The 18,467-nt window shown below is 47.0% G+C and overlaps 1 protein-coding gene across 2 annotated transcripts in view; it reads left to right on the top strand.

The window, feature by feature from the left end:
• The window catches only part of tnni3k (TNNI3 interacting kinase), a 57,310-nt gene that overhangs the window by 24,374 nt on the left and 14,469 nt on the right, over positions 1–18,467 (top strand). For both annotated transcript variants that reach the window (XM_087783157.1, XM_087783156.1), the window contains 9 exons: positions 2,758–2,855; positions 14,042–14,152; positions 14,673–14,771; positions 16,577–16,712; positions 16,764–16,908; positions 16,962–17,066; positions 17,122–17,216; positions 17,315–17,548; positions 17,603–17,659. In XM_087783157.1, the coding sequence (XP_087639283.1) occupies positions 2,758–2,855; positions 14,042–14,152; positions 14,673–14,771; positions 16,577–16,712; positions 16,764–16,908; positions 16,962–17,066; positions 17,122–17,216; positions 17,315–17,548; positions 17,603–17,659 (1,080 nt within the window). The remainder of the gene's footprint in view (positions 1–2,757; positions 2,856–14,041; positions 14,153–14,672; positions 14,772–16,576; positions 16,713–16,763; positions 16,909–16,961; positions 17,067–17,121; positions 17,217–17,314; positions 17,549–17,602; positions 17,660–18,467) is intronic.

Raw genomic sequence — 18,467 nt, 5'->3', positions numbered from 1 at the left:
ATATTTGTTATATTTATTATCTTTATTATCTTTGTTATATTTGTTATGTTTGTTATGTTTGTTATGTGTGTTATATTTATTATGTTTGTTGTATTTATTATGTTTATATATTTGTTATATTTATTATGTTTGTTATATTTGTTCTGTTTGTTATGTTTGTTATATTTGTTATGTTTGTTATGTGTGTTATATTTATTATGTTTGTTGTATTTATTATCTTTATATATTTGTTATATGTATTATGTTTGTTATATTTGTTATGTTTGTTATGTTTGTTATGTTTGTTATGTTTCTTATGTGTGTTATATTTATTATGTTTGTTATGTTTGTTATATTTATTATGTTTGTTATATTTGTTATGTTTGTTATGTGTGTTATATTTATTATGTTTGTTATATTTGTTCTGTTTGTTCTGTTTGTTATGTGGACCCCACAGCTCCTGTTTGGTGTCTGCTGTCCTGTTTTTCCTGCAACTTTGCTGGATAGCGGACGGACTTGGCGTCACTGAGAGTGTTCGCATCAGCCATAGCTACGAGGCATGTTGGGTTGAGGGTGCTTCGGCTCGCGCCCACCCTCTGGTGGCGCGTTTTTCCTACGAGGTGCCTGCAGGCTTCGACCTCCTGCAAGGCCTTCCAGCCCTCAGTGGGATCTCCAGTTGTACTGAACTCTCTCACAGGCCCAACCTTCAAGCCTCTTGACCAAGTCCCACTGGATATCTTGTCTTCAAGGTATCGCTCCTTGCTGTCCCTTGGGCCCCTGCTGCCCCCGGCCTCTCAAGCGTGGCTCCTGCACGGGACGAGCTGAGCAGGACTTTGGACCCGGGCGTTCTCCAGCGCAGGCCTTATGCCTCGAAGTGGGGGATTTCTCCCGCTGGTGTGCAGACCGGTCCTTCGACCCCAGCTCCTGTTTGGTCTCTGCTGTCCTGTCTTCCTGCAACTTTTGCTGGATAGCGGACGGACTTGGCAACACAGAGTGTTCGCATCAGTCATAGCAACGAGGCATGTCGGGTTGAGGGTGCTTCGGCTCGCGCCCACCCTCTGGTGGCGCGTTTTTCTTACGGGGTGCCTGCAGGCTTCGACTTCCTGCAAGGCCTTCCAGCCCTCAGTGGGATCTCCAGGTTGTACTGGACTCTCTCAAAGGCCCGACCTTCGAGCCTCTTGACCAAGTCCCACTGGACATCTTGTCTTCAAGGTATCGCTCCTCTTTGACACTAACAACCACGCAGAGAGCGAGTGAGCTTGTGCTCTCTCCACTAGCCCTGAGTCTTTCTTGGCGTCGAGGAGTCTTCGGTGTCTTGCTGCGGGTGGCTGTGTTAGGCGCTCTGATGCCCTATTCATCTGCCGCAGTAGCTGCCGACGGGGTGAGGCGATCTCCTCCCATAGGTTTCTCATTGGTGAGATCGGCCATTATCCGGGCCTACCAAGCAGCGGGTGGATCTGCTCCTAGCGGACTGAGGGCACATTCCACCCGTGGTGTGACAGCCTCAGTGGCTCTTCACTGGGTGTGGCAGCAGAGGTCATCTGCTCAGCTGCTTCTTGGGCGTCCACGTGAACCTTGCTAACGCCTAATCTCCTTGACATGATGGCGGGATCAGTAGCTCATACGGTTTTGAGCGCTGCTGTGCCCCCTCGAGGCCCACGGCTCCATTGGACTTGGTTCCTGGGCCGGCGGGGCCCTAGCGATGCTGCTCCAGGAGCGGCGTCCAGCTGGGGGTACATTTATCCCGTCAGGCTTCGCCTTGGGTCTAAACCAATAGCGAAGCCGTTAGAGGGCGGAGCACCAATGAAGTAGAACCCCTGAGTTATCTATCATAACCTCAGGTTCTACGAATTGGTGCGAAGCCCTCTAACCTCGTCGCCCAGCGGCCGCCCTTCTCGCTGAGTTTTCAGTTGGAGGAAGTGCGGCGGGTGCTTCCCGCCTTTATAGGAAGTGGACTGCCCCCTGCTGGGTGGCGAGTTCATTAGGCTTTCTCAGAGACGAGGCGGTGCCTCGGGGTAAACCAATAGCGAAGCCGTTAGAGGGCTTCGCACCAATTTGTATGTTTGTTATGTTTGTTTTGTTTGTTATATTTATTATTTTTGTTATGTGTGTTATGTTTGTTATATTTATTATGTTTGTTATGTTTGTTATATTTATTATGTTTGTTATTTTTGTCATGTTTGTTATATTTGTTATGTTTGTTATATTTATTATGTTTGTTATATTTGTTATGTTTGTTATATTTATTGTTTGTTATGTTTGTTATATTTATTATGTTTGTTATGTTTGTTATGATTAATATATTTGTTGTGTTTGTTATATTTATTATGTGTGTTATGTTTGTTATGATTGTTATATTTGTTATGTTTGTTATTTTTGTCATGTTTGTTATATTTGTTATGTTTTTTATGTTTGTTATGTTTGTTATGTTTAGTATGTTTTTTATGTTTGTTATGTTTGTTATGTTTGTTATGTTTGTTATGTTCGTTATATTTGTTATGTTTGTTATGTTTGTTATATTTCTTATGTTTGTTATGTTTGTTATGTTTGTTATATTTATTATGTGTGTTATGTTTGTTATGTTTGTTATGTTTGTTATGTTTGTTATATTTATTATGTTTGTTATGTTTGTTATGTTTGTTATATTTATTATGTTTGTTATGTTTGTTATGTTTGTTATATTTCTTATGTTTGTTATGTTTGTTATGTTTGTTATGTTTATTATGTTTGTTATGTTTGTTATGTTTGTTATGTTTAATATGTTTGTTATGTTTGCAGGAAATGAATCACATGTTCAGACTCTGATGGTCAAAGGTTTACGTCCGTCCAGACTCAGCAGAAATGGATTCACAGCTCTTCACCTCGCAGCTTACAAGGTCACATGATCTGACCTTACACATGATCTGACCTGTCACATGACCTGACCTGTCACATGACCTGACCTGTCACATGACCTGACCTGTCACATGATCTGACCTGTCACATGATCTGACCTAGCACATGACCTGACCTTACACATGATCTGACCTGTCACATGATCTGACCTGCCACATGACCTGACCTGTCACATGATCTGACCTAGCACATGATCTGACCTTACACATGACCTGACGTTACACATGATCTGACCTGTCACATGACCTGACCTGTCACATGACCTGACCTGTCACATGACCTGACCTTACACATGATCTGACCTGTCACATGATCTGACCTGTCACATGATCTGACCTTACACATGACCTGACCTTACACATGATCTGACCTGTCACATGACCTGACCTGTCACATGATCTGACCTTACACATGATCTGACCTGTCACATGATCTGACCTTACACATGATCTGACCTGTCACATGACCTGACCTGTCACATGATCTGACCTTACACATGATCTGACCTGTCACATGACCTGACCTGTCACATGATCTGACCTGTCACATGATCTGACCTGTCACATGACCTGACTTGTCACATGACCTGACCTGTCACATGATCTGACCTGTCACATGATCTGACCTTACACATGATCTGACCTGTCACATGACCTGACCTGTCACATGACCTGACCTGTCACATGACCTGACCTTACACATGATCTGACCTAACACATGATCTGACCTGTCACATGATCTGACCTGTCACATGATCTGACCTGTCACATGATCTGACCTGTCACATGATCTGACCTTACACATGATCTGACCTGTCACATGATCTGACCTGTCACATGATCTGACCTGTCACATGATCTGACCTGTCACATGACCTGACCTGTCACATGACCTGACCTTACACATGATCTGACCTGTCACATGATCTGACCTGTCACATGATCTGACCTTACACATGACCTGACCTGTCACATGATCTGACCTTACACATGATCTGACCTGTCACATGACCTGACCTTACACATGATCTGACCTAGCACATGATCTGACCTTACACATGATCTGACCTGTCACATGACCTGACCTTACACATGATCTGACCTAACACATGATCTGACCTGTCACATGATCTGACCTGTCACATGATCTGACCTGTCACATGATCTGACCTGTCACATGACCTGACCTGTCACATGACCTGACCTTACACATGATCTGACCTGTCACATGATCTGACCTGTCACATGATCTGACCTTACACATGACCTGACCTGTCACATGATCTGACCTTACACATGATCTGACCTGTCACATGACCTGACCTTACACATGATCTGACCTAGCACATGATCTGACCTTACACATGATCTGACCTGTCACATGACCTGACCTGTCACATGATCTGACCTAGCACATGACCTGACCTTACACATGATCTGACCTGTCACATGATCTGACCTGTCACATGATCTGACCTTACACATGATCTGACCTGTCACATGACCTGACCTGTCACATGATCTGACCTTACACATGATCTGACCTTACACATGATCTGACCTGTCACATGATCTGACCTGTCACATGATCTGACCTGTCACATGACCTGACCTGTCACATGATCTGACCTTACACATGATCTGACCTAACACATGATCTGACCTGTCACATGATCTGACCTGTCACATGATCTGACCTGTTACATGATCTGACCTGTCACATGACCTGACCTGTCACATGACCTGACCTAACACATGATCTGACCTGTTACATGATCTGACCTGTCACATGACCTGACCTGTCACATGACCTGACCTGTCACATGACCTGACCTTACACATGATCTGACCTGTCACATGATCTGACCTGTCACATGACCTGACCTGTCACATGACCTGACCTGTCACATGACCTGACCTAACACATGATCTGACCTGTTACATGATCTGACCTGTCACATGACCTGACCTGTCACATGACCTGACATGTCACATGACCTGACCTTACACATGATCTGACCTTACACATGACCTGACCTGTCACATGACCTGACCTTACACATGATCTGACCTGTCACATGATCTGACCTGTCACATGACCTGACCTGTCACATGATCTGACCTGTCACATGACCTGACCTGTCACATGACCTGACCTAACACATGATCTGACCTGTCACATGATCTGACCTAACACATAGTAAGTAAGTAAGTAAGTAATATTTATTTATATAGCGCTTTTCGAGACCAGGGTCACAAAGCGCTTAAACAGTCAAAACAATATTCAATAAAGTACATACTTTAAAGATCAAGATAATACTGAGAACAACACAGGAGTTCGAGAAATTCAAGGAAAAGCCTGAACAAATAGAAACCTCTTAAGATGTTTCTTGAAGGAGTCAGTAGATCATCAAACACAGATGTTTCTTGAAGGAGTCAGTAGATCATCAAACACAGATGTTTCTTGAAGGAGTCAGTAGATCATCAAACACAGATGTTTCTTGAAGGAGTCAGTAGATCATCAAACACAGATGTTTCTTGAAGGAGTCAGTAGATCATCAAACACAGATGTTTCTTGAAGGAGTCAGTAGATCATCAAACACAGATGTTTCTTGAAGGAGTCAGTAGATCATCAAACACAGATGTTTCTTGAAGGAGTCAGTAGATCATCAAACACAGATGTTTCTTGAAGGAGTCAGTAGATCATCAAACACAGATGTTTCTTGAAGGAGTCAGTAGATCATCAAACACAGATGTTTCTTAAAGGAGTCAGTAGATCATCAAACACAGATGTTTCTTGAAGGAGTCAGTAGATCATCAAACACAGATGTTTCTTGAAGGAGTCAGTAGATCATCAAACACAGATGTTTCTTGAAGGAGTCAGTAGATCATCAAACACAGATGTTTCTTGAAGGAGTCAGTAGATCATCAAGAGCAAAGAGAGAGAAGATCGTTCCAAAGCTTAGGAGCAACAGCCTGAAAAGATTTCTCTCCTCTGGTCCTGAGCCGTGTGCGTGGAACCATAAGTTACAGGTCAGATCATGTGATCTGACCTGTCACATGATCTGAACCTGTCACATGATCTGACCTGTCACATGATCTGACCTGTCACATGACCTGACCTGTCACATGACCTGAACCTGTCACATGATCTGACCTGTCACATGATCTGACCTGTCACATGATCTGACCTGTCACATGACCTGACCATACACATGATCTGACCTGTCACATGATCTGACCTGTCACATGATCTGACCTGTCACATGATCTGAACCTGTCACATGATCTGACCTGTCACATGATCTGACCTGTCACATGACCTGACCTTACACATGATCTGACCTAACACATGATCTGACCTTACACATGATCTGACCTGTCACATGATCTGACCTGTCACATGACCTGACCTGTCACATGATCTGACCTGTCACATGACCTGACCTGTCACATGATCTGACCTGTCACATGACCTGACCTGTCACATGATCTGACCTTACACATGATCTGACCTGTCACATGATCTGACCTGTCACATGACCTGACCTGTCACATGATCTGACCTGTCACATGATCTGACCTGTCACATGATCTGACCTAACTCATGATCTGACCTGTCACATGATCTGACCTGTCACATGATCTGAACCTGTCACATGATCTGACCTGTCACATGATCTGACCTGTCACATGACCTGACCTGTCACATGACCTGAACCTGTCACATGATCTGACCTGTCACATGATCTGACCTGTCACATGATCTGACCTGTCACATGACCTGACCATACACATGATCTGACCTGTCACATGATCTGAACCTGTCACATGATCTGACCTGTCACATGATCTGACCTGTCACATGACCTGACCTTACACATGATCTGACCTGTCACATGACCTGACCTGTCACATGATATGACCTGTCACATGATCTGACCTTACACATGATCTGACCTAACACATGATCTGACCTGTCACATGATCTGACCTGTCACATGATCTGACCTGTCACATGATCTGACCTGTCACATGATCTGAACCTGTCACATGATCTGACCTGTCACATGATCTGACCTGTCACATGACCTGACCTTACACATGATCTGACCTAACACATGATCTGACCTTACACATGATCTGACCTGTCACATGATCTGACCTGTCACATGACCTGACCTGTCACATGATCTGACCTGTCACATGACCTGACCTGTCACATGATCTGACCTGTCACATGACCTGACCTGTCACATGATCTGACCTTACACATGATCTGACCTGTCACATGATCTGACCTGTCACATGACCTGACCTGTCACATGATCTGACCTGTCACATGATCTGACGTTACACATGATCTGACCTGTCACATGACCTGACCTGTCACATGATCTGACCTGTCACATGATCTGACCTGTCACATGACCTGACCTTACACATGATCTGACCTGTCACATGACCTGACCTGTCACATGATCTGACCTAACACATGATCTGACCTGTCACATGATCTGACCTAACACATGATCTGACCTGTCACATGACCTGACCTGTCACATGATCTGACCTGTCACATGATCTGACCTGTCACATGACCTGACCTGTCACATGACCTGACCTTACACATGATCTGACCTGTCACATGACCTGACCTGTCACATGACCTGATCTGTCACATGACCTGACCTAACACATGATCTGACCTTACACATGATCTGACCTGTCACATGACCTGACCTGTCACATGACCTGACCTGTCACATGATCTGACCGGTCACATGACCTGACCTTACACTAGATCTGACCTGTCACATGATCTGACCTGTCACATGACCTGACCTGTCACATGATCTGACCTAGCACATGACCTGACCTTACACATGATCTGACCTGTCACATGATCTGACCTTACACTAGATCTGACCTGTCACATGATCTGACCTGTCACATGATCTGACCTGTCACATGATCTGACCTGTCACATGATCTGACCTAACTCATGATCTGACCTGTCACATGATCTGACCTGTCACATGACCTGACCTGTCACATGATCTGACCTAGCACATGACCTGACCTTACACATGATCTGACCTGTCACATGATCTGACCTTACACTAGATCTGACCTGTCACATGATCTGACCTGTCACATGACCTGACCTGTCACATGATCTGACCTGTCACATGATCTGACCTAACTCATGATCTGACCTGTCACATGACCTGACCTGTCACATGACCTGAACCTGTCACATGATCTGACCTGTCACATGATCTGACCTGTCACATGATCTGACCTGTCACATGACCTGACCATACACATGATCTGACCTGTCACATGATCTGACCTGTCACATGATCTGACCTGTCACATGATCTGAACCTGTCACATGATCTGACCTGTCACATGATCTGACCTGTCACATGACCTGACCTTACACATGATCTGACCTAACACATGATCTGACCTTACACATGATCTGACCTGTCACATGATCTGACCTGTCACATGACCTGACCTGTCACATGATCTGACCTGTCACATGACCTGACCTGTCACATGATCTGACCTGTCACATGACCTGACCTGTCACATGATCTGACCTTACACATGATCTGACCTGTCACATGATCTGACCTGTCACATGACCTGACCTGTCACATGATCTGACCTGTCACATGATCTGACCTGTCACATGATCTGACCTAACTCATGATCTGACCTGTCACATGATCTGACCTGTCACATGATCTGAACCTGTCACATGATCTGACCTGTCACATGATCTGACCTGTCACATGACCTGACCTGTCACATGACCTGAACCTGTCACATGATCTGACCTGTCACATGATCTGACCTGTCACATGATCTGACCTGTCACATGACCTGACCATACACATGATCTGACCTGTCACATGATCTGAACCTGTCACATGATCTGACCTGTCACATGATCTGACCTGTCACATGACCTGACCTTACACATGATCTGACCTGTCACATGACCTGACCTGTCACATGATATGACCTGTCACATGATCTGACCTTACACATGATCTGACCTAACACATGATCTGACCTGTCACATGATCTGACCTGTCACATGATCTGACCTGTCACATGATCTGACCTGTCACATGATCTGAACCTGTCACATGATCTGACCTGTCACATGATCTGACCTGTCACATGACCTGACCTTACACATGATCTGACCTAACACATGATCTGACCTTACACATGATCTGACCTGTCACATGATCTGACCTGTCACATGACCTGACCTGTCACATGATCTGACCTGTCACATGACCTGACCTGTCACATGATCTGACCTGTCACATGACCTGACCTGTCACATGATCTGACCTTACACATGATCTGACCTGTCACATGATCTGACCTGTCACATGACCTGACCTGTCACATGATCTGACCTGTCACATGATCTGACGTTACACATGATCTGACCTGTCACATGACCTGACCTGTCACATGATCTGACCTGTCACATGATCTGACCTGTCACATGACCTGACCTTACACATGATCTGACCTGTCACATGACCTGACCTGTCACATGATCTGACCTAACACATGATCTGACCTGTCACATGATCTGACCTAACACATGATCTGACCTGTCACATGACCTGACCTGTCACATGATCTGACCTGTCACATGATCTGACCTGTCACATGACCTGACCTGTCACATGACCTGACCTTACACATGATCTGACCTGTCACATGACCTGACCTGTCACATGACCTGATCTGTCACATGACCTGACCTAACACATGATCTGACCTTACACATGATCTGACCTGTCACATGACCTGACCTGTCACATGACCTGACCTGTCACATGATCTGACCGGTCACATGACCTGACCTTACACTAGATCTGACCTGTCACATGATCTGACCTGTCACATGACCTGACCTGTCACATGATCTGACCTAGCACATGACCTGACCTTACACATGATCTGACCTGTCACATGATCTGACCTTACACTAGATCTGACCTGTCACATGATCTGACCTGTCACATGATCTGACCTGTCACATGATCTGACCTGTCACATGATCTGACCTAACTCATGATCTGACCTGTCACATGATCTGACCTGTCACATGACCTGACCTGTCACATGATCTGACCTAGCACATGACCTGACCTTACACATGATCTGACCTGTCACATGATCTGACCTTACACTAGATCTGACCTGTCACATGATCTGACCTGTCACATGACCTGACCTGTCACATGATCTGACCTGTCACATGATCTGACCTAACTCATGATCTGACCTGTCACATGATCTGACCTGTCACATGATCTGACCTGTCACATGACCTGACCTGTCACATGATCTGACCTGTCACATGATCTGACCTTACACATGATCTGACCTAACTCATGATCTGACCTGTCACATGATCTGACCTGTCACATGATCTGACCTGTCACATGACCTGACCTGTCACATGATCTGACCTTACACATGATCTGACCTGTCACATGACCTGACCTGTCACATGACCTGACCTGTCACATGATCTGACCTGTCACATGATCTGACCTGTCACATGATCTGACCTGTCACATGACCTGACCTTACACATGATCTGACCTGTCACATGATCTGACCTGTCACATGATCTGACCTGTCACATGACCTGACCTGTCACATGACCTGACCTAACACATGATCTGACCTAACACATGACCTGACCTGTCACATGATCTGACCTAACATATGACCTGACCTAACACATGACCTGACCTGTCACATGTTCTGACCTGTCACATGACCTGACCTGTCACATGATCTGACCTGTCACATGACCTGACCTGTCACATGATCTGACCTGTCACATGATCTGACCTTACACATGATCTGACCTAACTCATGATCTGACCTGTCACATGATCTGACCTGTCACATGATCTGACCTGTCACATGACCTGACCTGTCACATGATCTGACCTGTCACATGACCTGACCTGTCACATGATCTGACCTGTCACATGATCAGACCTTACACATGATCTGACCTAACTCATGATCTGACCTGTCACATGATCTGACCTGTCACATGATCTGACCTGTCACATGACCTGACCTGTCACATGATCTGACCTTACACATGATCTGACCTGTCACATGATCTGACCTGTCACATGACCTGACCTGTCACATGATCTGACCTGTCACATGATCTGACCTGTCACATGACCTGACCTTACACATGATCTGACCTGTCACATGATCTGACCTGTCACATGACCTGACCTGTCACATGACCTGACCTGTCACATGATCTGACCTAACACATGACCTGACCTGTCACATGATCTGACCTAACATATGACCTGACCTAACACATGACCTGACCTTACACATGATCTGACCTGTCACATGATCTGACCTGTCACATGACCTGACCTGTCACATGACCTGACCTGTCACATGATCTGACCTTACACATGATCTGACCTGTCACATGACCTGACCTGTCACATTACCTGACCTGTCACATGATCTGACCTTACACATGACCTGACCTGTCACATGATCTGACCTTACACTTGATCTGACCTGTCACATGATCTGACCTAACACATGACCTGACCTGTCACATGATCTGACCTTACACATGATCTGACCTGTCACATGACCTGACTTGTCACATGACCTGACCTGTCACATGATCTGACCTGTCACATGATCTGACCTGTTACATGATCTGACCTGTCACATGATCTGACCTGTCACATGACCTGACCTGTCACATGACCTGACCTGTCACATGACCTGACCTTACACATGATCTGACCTGTCACATGATCTGACCTTACACATGACCTGACCTGTCACATGATCTGACCTTACACATGACCTGACCTTACACATGATCTGACTTGTCACATTACCTGACCTGTCACATGATCTGACCTTACACATGATCTGACCTGTCACATGACCTGACCTGTCACATGACCTGACCTTACACATGATCTGACCTGTCACATGATCTGACCTTACACATGACCTGACCTGTCACATGATCTGACCTTACACATGACCTGACCTTACACATGATCTGACCTGTCACATTACCTGACCTGTCACATGATCTGACCTTACACATGATCTGACCTGTCACATGATCTGACCTGTCACATGACCTGACCTGTCACATTACCTGACCTGTCACATGATCTGACCTAACACATGACCTGACCTGTCACATGATCTGACCTAACATATGACCTGACCTAACACATGACCTGACCTTACACATGATCTGACCTGTCACATGACCTGACCTGTCACATGACCTGACCTGTCACATGATCTGACCTTACACATGATCTGACCTGTCACATGACCTGACCTGTCACATTACCTGACCTGTCACATGATCTGACCTTACACATGACCTGACCTGTCACATGATCTGACCTTACACTTGATCTGACCTGTCACATGATCTGACCTAACACATGACCTGACCTGTCACATGATCTGACCTTACACATGATCTGACCTGTCACATGACCTGACTTGTCACATGACCTGACCTGTCACATGATCTGACCTGTCACATGATCTGACCTGTTACATGATCTGACCTGTCACATGATCTGACCTGTCACATGACCTGACCTGTCACATGACCTGACCTGTCACATGACCTGACCTTACACATGATCTGACCTGTCACATGATCTGACCTTACACATGACCTGACCTGTCACATGATCTGACCTTACACATGACCTGACCTTACACATGATCTGACCTGTCACATTACCTGACCTGTCACATGATCTGACCTTACACATGATCTGACCTGTCACATGACCTGACCTGTCACATTACCTGACCTGTCACATGATCTGACCTTACACATGACCTGACCTGTCACATGATCTGACCTGTCACATAATCTGACCTAACACATGACCTGACCTGTCACATGACCTGACCTAACACATGATCTGACCTGTTACATGATCTGACCTGTCACATGATCTGACCTGTCACATAATCTGACCTAACACATGACCTGACCTGTCACATGATCTGACCTGTCACATGATCTGACCTTACACATGATCTGACCTGTCACATGATCTGACCTGTCACATGACCTGACCTGTCACATGACCTGACCTGTCACATGATCTGACTTTACACATGACCTGACCTGTCACATGATCTGACCTGTCACATGACCTGACCTGTCACATGATCTGACCTTACACATGATCTGACCTGTCACATGATCTGACCTGTCACATGACCTGACCTGTCACATGATCTGACCTTACACATGATCTGACCTGCCACATGACCTGACCTTACACATGATCTGACCTGTCACATGACCTGACCTTACACATGATCTGAACTGTTACATGATCTGACCTGTCACATGATCTGACCTTACACATGATCTGACCTGTCACATGATCTGACCTGTCACATGATCTGACCTTACACATGATCTGACCTTACACATGATCTGACCTGTCACATGATCTGACCTGTCACATGATCTGACCTTACACATGATCTGACCTGTCACATGATCTGACCTGTCACATGACCTGACCTGTCACATGATCTGACCTTACACATGATCTGACCTGTCACATGACCTTACCTGTCACATGATCTGACCTTACACATGATCTGACCTGTCACATGATCTGACCTGTCACATGATCTGACCTAACACATGATCTGACCTGTCACATGATCTGACCTTACACATGATCTGACCTGTCACATGATCTGACCTTACACATGATCTGACCTAACACATGACCTGACCTGTCACATGACCTGACCTTACACATGATCTGACCTTACACATGATCTGACCTGTCACATGATCTGACCTGTCACATGATCTGACCTTACACATGATCTGACCTTACACATGATCTGACCTAACACATGACCTGACCTGTCACATGATCTGACCTAACTCATGATCTGACCTGATTTGAGAACGATTGATTGATGTGAGTATTGATAACAGTGATTGATGTGAGTATTGATAACAGTGATTGATGTGAGTATTGATAACAGTGATTGATGTGAGTATTGATAACAGTGATTGATTGTAGGACGATGCAGAACTACTGACTGCTCTGCTTCACGGAGGCTCAGATGTGCAGCAGGTTGGTTACGGCGCTTTGACAGCTCTTCACGTAGCTTCACTGTCAGGACACCATGAGGTGAGTTCATGACCCTGTGACCTCCCTCACCTGACTGTGGACCTCCCACACCTGACTGTTGACCTCCCTCACCTGACTGTGGACCTCCCACACCTGACTGTTGACCTCCCTCACCTGACTGTGGACCTCCCACACCTGACTGTTGACCTCCCTCACCTGACTGTTGACCTCCCTCACCTGACTGTGGACCTCCCTCACCTGACTGTTGACCTCCCTCACCTGACTGTTGACCTCCCTCACCTGACTGTTGACCTCCCTCACCTGACTGTGGACCTCCCTCACCTGACTGTTGACCTCCCTCACCTGACTGTTGACCTCCCTCACCTGACTGTGGACCTCCCTCACCTGACTGTGGACCTCCCTCACCTGACTGTTGACCTCCCTCACCTGACTGTTGACCTCCCTCACCTGACTTTCGACCTCCCTCACCTGACTGTCGACCTCCCTCACCTGACTGTTGACCTCCCTCACCTGACTGTGGACCTCCCTCACCTGACTGTGGCTCCGCCCCCTACGTCAGGCCTCGGACATCCTGCTGCAACACGGAGCTTCTGTCAATGTCCAGGACGCCGTCTTCTTCACACCGCTGCACATGGCCTGTTACCATGGACACGAGCAGGTGAGACACATGCAGGTGAGACATGCAGGTGAGACATGCAGGTGAGACATTAGCAAGTGAGACACGAGAAGGGTGAGACATGAGCAGGTGAGACATGAGCAGGTGAGACACGAGCAGGTGAGACACGAGCAGGTGAGACACATGCAGGTGAGACATTAGCAGGTGAGACACGAGCAGGTGAGACACGAGCAGGTGATACATGAGCAGGTGAGACACGAGCAGGTGAGACACGAGCAGGTGAGACATGAGCAGGTGAGACACATGCAGGTGAGACATTAGCAGGGGAGACATTAGCAGGTGAGACACGAGCAGGTGAGACACGAGCAGGTGAGACACGAGCAGGTGAGACACATGCAGGTGAGACATTAGCAGGTGAGACACGTGCAGGTGAGACACGAGCAGGTGAGACACGAGCAGGTGAGACACGAGCAGGTGAGACACATGCAGGTGAGACATGAGCAGGTGAGACACGTGCAGGTGAGACACGAGCAGGTGAGACATTAGCAGGTGAGACACGAGCAGGTGAGACACGAGCATGTGAGACACGAGCAAGTGAGACACATGAAGGTGAGACATGAGCAGGTGAGACACGAACAGGTGAGACACGAGCAAGTGAGACACATGCAGGTGAGACATTAGCAGGTGAGACACGAGCAGGTGAGACATTAGCAGGTGAGACATTAGCAGGTGAGACATTAGCAGGTGAGACACGAGCAGGTGAGACATTAGCAGGTGAGACACGAGCAGGTGATACACGAGCAGGTGAGACATTAGCAGGTGAGACATTAGCAGGTGAGACACGAGCAGGTGAGACACGAGCAGGTGAGACACGAGCAGGTGAGACACAAGCAGGTGAGACACTAGCAGGTGAGACACGAGCAGGTGAGACATTAGCAGGTGAGACACGAGCAGGTGATACACGAGCAGGTGAGACATTAGCAGGTGAGACATTAGCAGGTGAGACACGAGCAGGTGAGACACGAGCAGGTGAGACACGAGCAGGTGAGACACAAGCAGGTGAGACACTAGCAGGTGAGACACGAGCAGGTGATACACGAGCAGGTGAGACACGAGCAGGTGAAACACATGCAGGTGAGACATTAGCAGGTGAGACATTAGCAGGTGAGACATTAGCAGGTGAGACATTAGCAGGTGAGACACGAGCAGGTGAGACATTAGCAGGTGAGACACGAGCAGGTGAGACATTAGCAGGTGAGACACGAGCAGGTGAGACACGAGCAGGTGAGACACATGCAGGTGAGACATTAGCAGGTGAGACACGAGCAGGTGAGACACGAGCAGGTGAGACACGAGCAGGTGAGACACGAGCAGGTGAGACACGAGCAGGTGAAACACATGCAGGTCAGACATTAGCAGGTGAGACATTAGCAGGTGAGACATTAGCAGGTGAGACACGAGCAGGTGAGACACTAGCAGGTGAGACATTAGCAGGTGAGACATGAGCAGGTGAGACATTAGCAGGTGAGACACGAGCAGGTGAGACACATGCAGGTGAGACACATGCAGGTGAGACATTAGCAGGTGAGACACGAGCAGGTGAGACACGAGCAGGTGAGACATTAGCAGGTGAGACACGAGCAGGTGAGACATTAGCAGGTGAGACACGAGCAGGTGAGACATTAGCAGGTGAGACACGAGCAGGTGAGACACATGCAGGTGAGACACATGCAGGTGAGACACGAGCAGGTGAGACACGAGCAGGTGAGACATTAGCAGGTGCGACACGAGCAGGTGATACACGAGCAGGTGAGACACGAGCAGGTGAGACACGTCTGACTTCTCAGATCGTGAAGCTTCTGCTGAAGTTCGGAGCTGATGTCAACGTGAGCGGAGAAGTCGGCGATCGTCCTCTTCATCTCGCTGCTGCCAAGGGTCTCCTGGACATCGTCCAGCTGCTGATGGACGACAGCAAAGCTGAAGGTGAGACTCCAGTGTCCTTGATGTCCTCACTGTCTGAAGATCCTTCTCCAGTCAACGCTCAGGACAACGAAGATCACGTCCCGCTCCACTTCTGCGCTCGCTCTGGCCACGACGCCGTCGTTCACTTCCTGCTCAAGAACAACTTTGATGCTCAGCCTCACGCCGTCAACATCTACGGCGACACACCTCTGCACCTGTAAGAGCTTCGTCCAGAACCTCTGCTCAGTGACCACCATGATGCCTCCACAGAGCCTGCTACAACGGGAGGTTCAGCTGCGTGAAGGAGTTCCTGCAACTCTCTGGGACAGAAAGTCTTTCCAAGGAAAACATCTTCAGCGAAACCGTCCTGCACAGGTACGTGTCTCACCTTCACCTCCTGAGCTCCGGAACATCTCAACGTTTCCCTCAGCGCCTGCACGTACGGCAAAGACCTGGAGATGGTGAAGTTCCTGCTGAGCCAGAGCGTCGTGAACATCAACCATCAGGGCAGAGACGGACACACAGGTGACATCACTTCCTGTCCTGAGATCATGTTTTCACACCTGATGTTGCTTCAGGTCTGTGGAAACACACAAGGTCACTCAAGGTCATGTCTTCTCCAGCTCTACACAGCGCCTGCTTCCACGGACACATCCGTCTGGTGCAGATGCTGCTGGACAACGGCGCCGACATGAACCTGGTGGCCTGTGACCCCAGCAGGTCCAGCGGAGAGAAGGACGAGCAGACATGTCTGATGTGGGCGTATGAGAAAGGTCACGACCCCATCGTCACGCTGCTCAAGCACTACAGGCGCTCGGACCACTCGCCCTGCAACGAGTACTCCCAGCCAGGAGGGGGTGAGCGCGGGTCACAGGTCAAGAGACCCAAGTCTGACTTCATCTCATCCACAGACGGATCCTACGTTTCTGTTCCTTCTCCTCTGGGGAAGATCAAGAGCATGACCAAAGGTCAGTCACCGCGTGTCATTATTCATGTTATTTTACAAATATAACGACTTTAAAACAGGTCATGAGAAGTAAGTAAGTAAGTAAGTAATATATATTTATATAGCGCTTTTCGAGACCAGGGTCACAAAGCGCTTTAACAATCAAAACAATACTCAAAACAGTACATACTTCAAAGATCAAGACAACACCAAGAACAACACAAGAGTTCGAGAAATTCAAGGAAAAGCCTGCACAAATAGAAACGTCTTAAGATGTTTCTTAAAGGAGTCAGTAGACTCCATCAAGCGCAAAGAGAGAGGAAGATTGTTCCAAAGCTTAGGAGCAACAGCCTGAAAAGATTTCTCTCCTCTGGTCCTGAGCCGTGTGCGTGGAACCATAAGTAGATTCTGATCCACAGACCTCAGAGCCCGAGCTGGGGTGTAAGGCTGGATCAGATCAGTGATGTAAGGAGGAGCCTGACCATGAATAGATCTGAAAGTAAGAACCAGAATTTTAAAGTTGATCCTGAAAGAAACTGGAAGCCAGTGAAGAGTTTTAAGGATCGGAGAAATGTGAGTTCTTCTACTAGAGCGGGTCAGAATTCTCGCTGCAGAGTTCTGAATCAACTGCAGGCGAGACAGATCCTTCTTGTTAAGACATGAAAACAAACTGTTACAATAGTCCAGACGAGAAGAAACAAACGCATGGATTACAAGCTCCAGATCATGTTGTGACAGCATTTTCCTAAGTTTAGAGATTTTTCTCAGTTGAAGGAAACAGTTTCTGGTCAGTTTTCTACAGAGTTGAACAAGAGACATGTCTTTATCAA

This window comes from Callionymus lyra, chromosome 2 (assembly GCF_982586985.1).
Source record: "Callionymus lyra chromosome 2, fCalLyr1.hap1.1, whole genome shotgun sequence".
NCBI lineage: Eukaryota > Metazoa > Chordata > Actinopteri > Syngnathiformes > Callionymidae > Callionymus > Callionymus lyra.
Note: the sequence above shows the minus strand (reverse complement) of the source record. Positions and strands in the feature narration are given on the sequence as shown.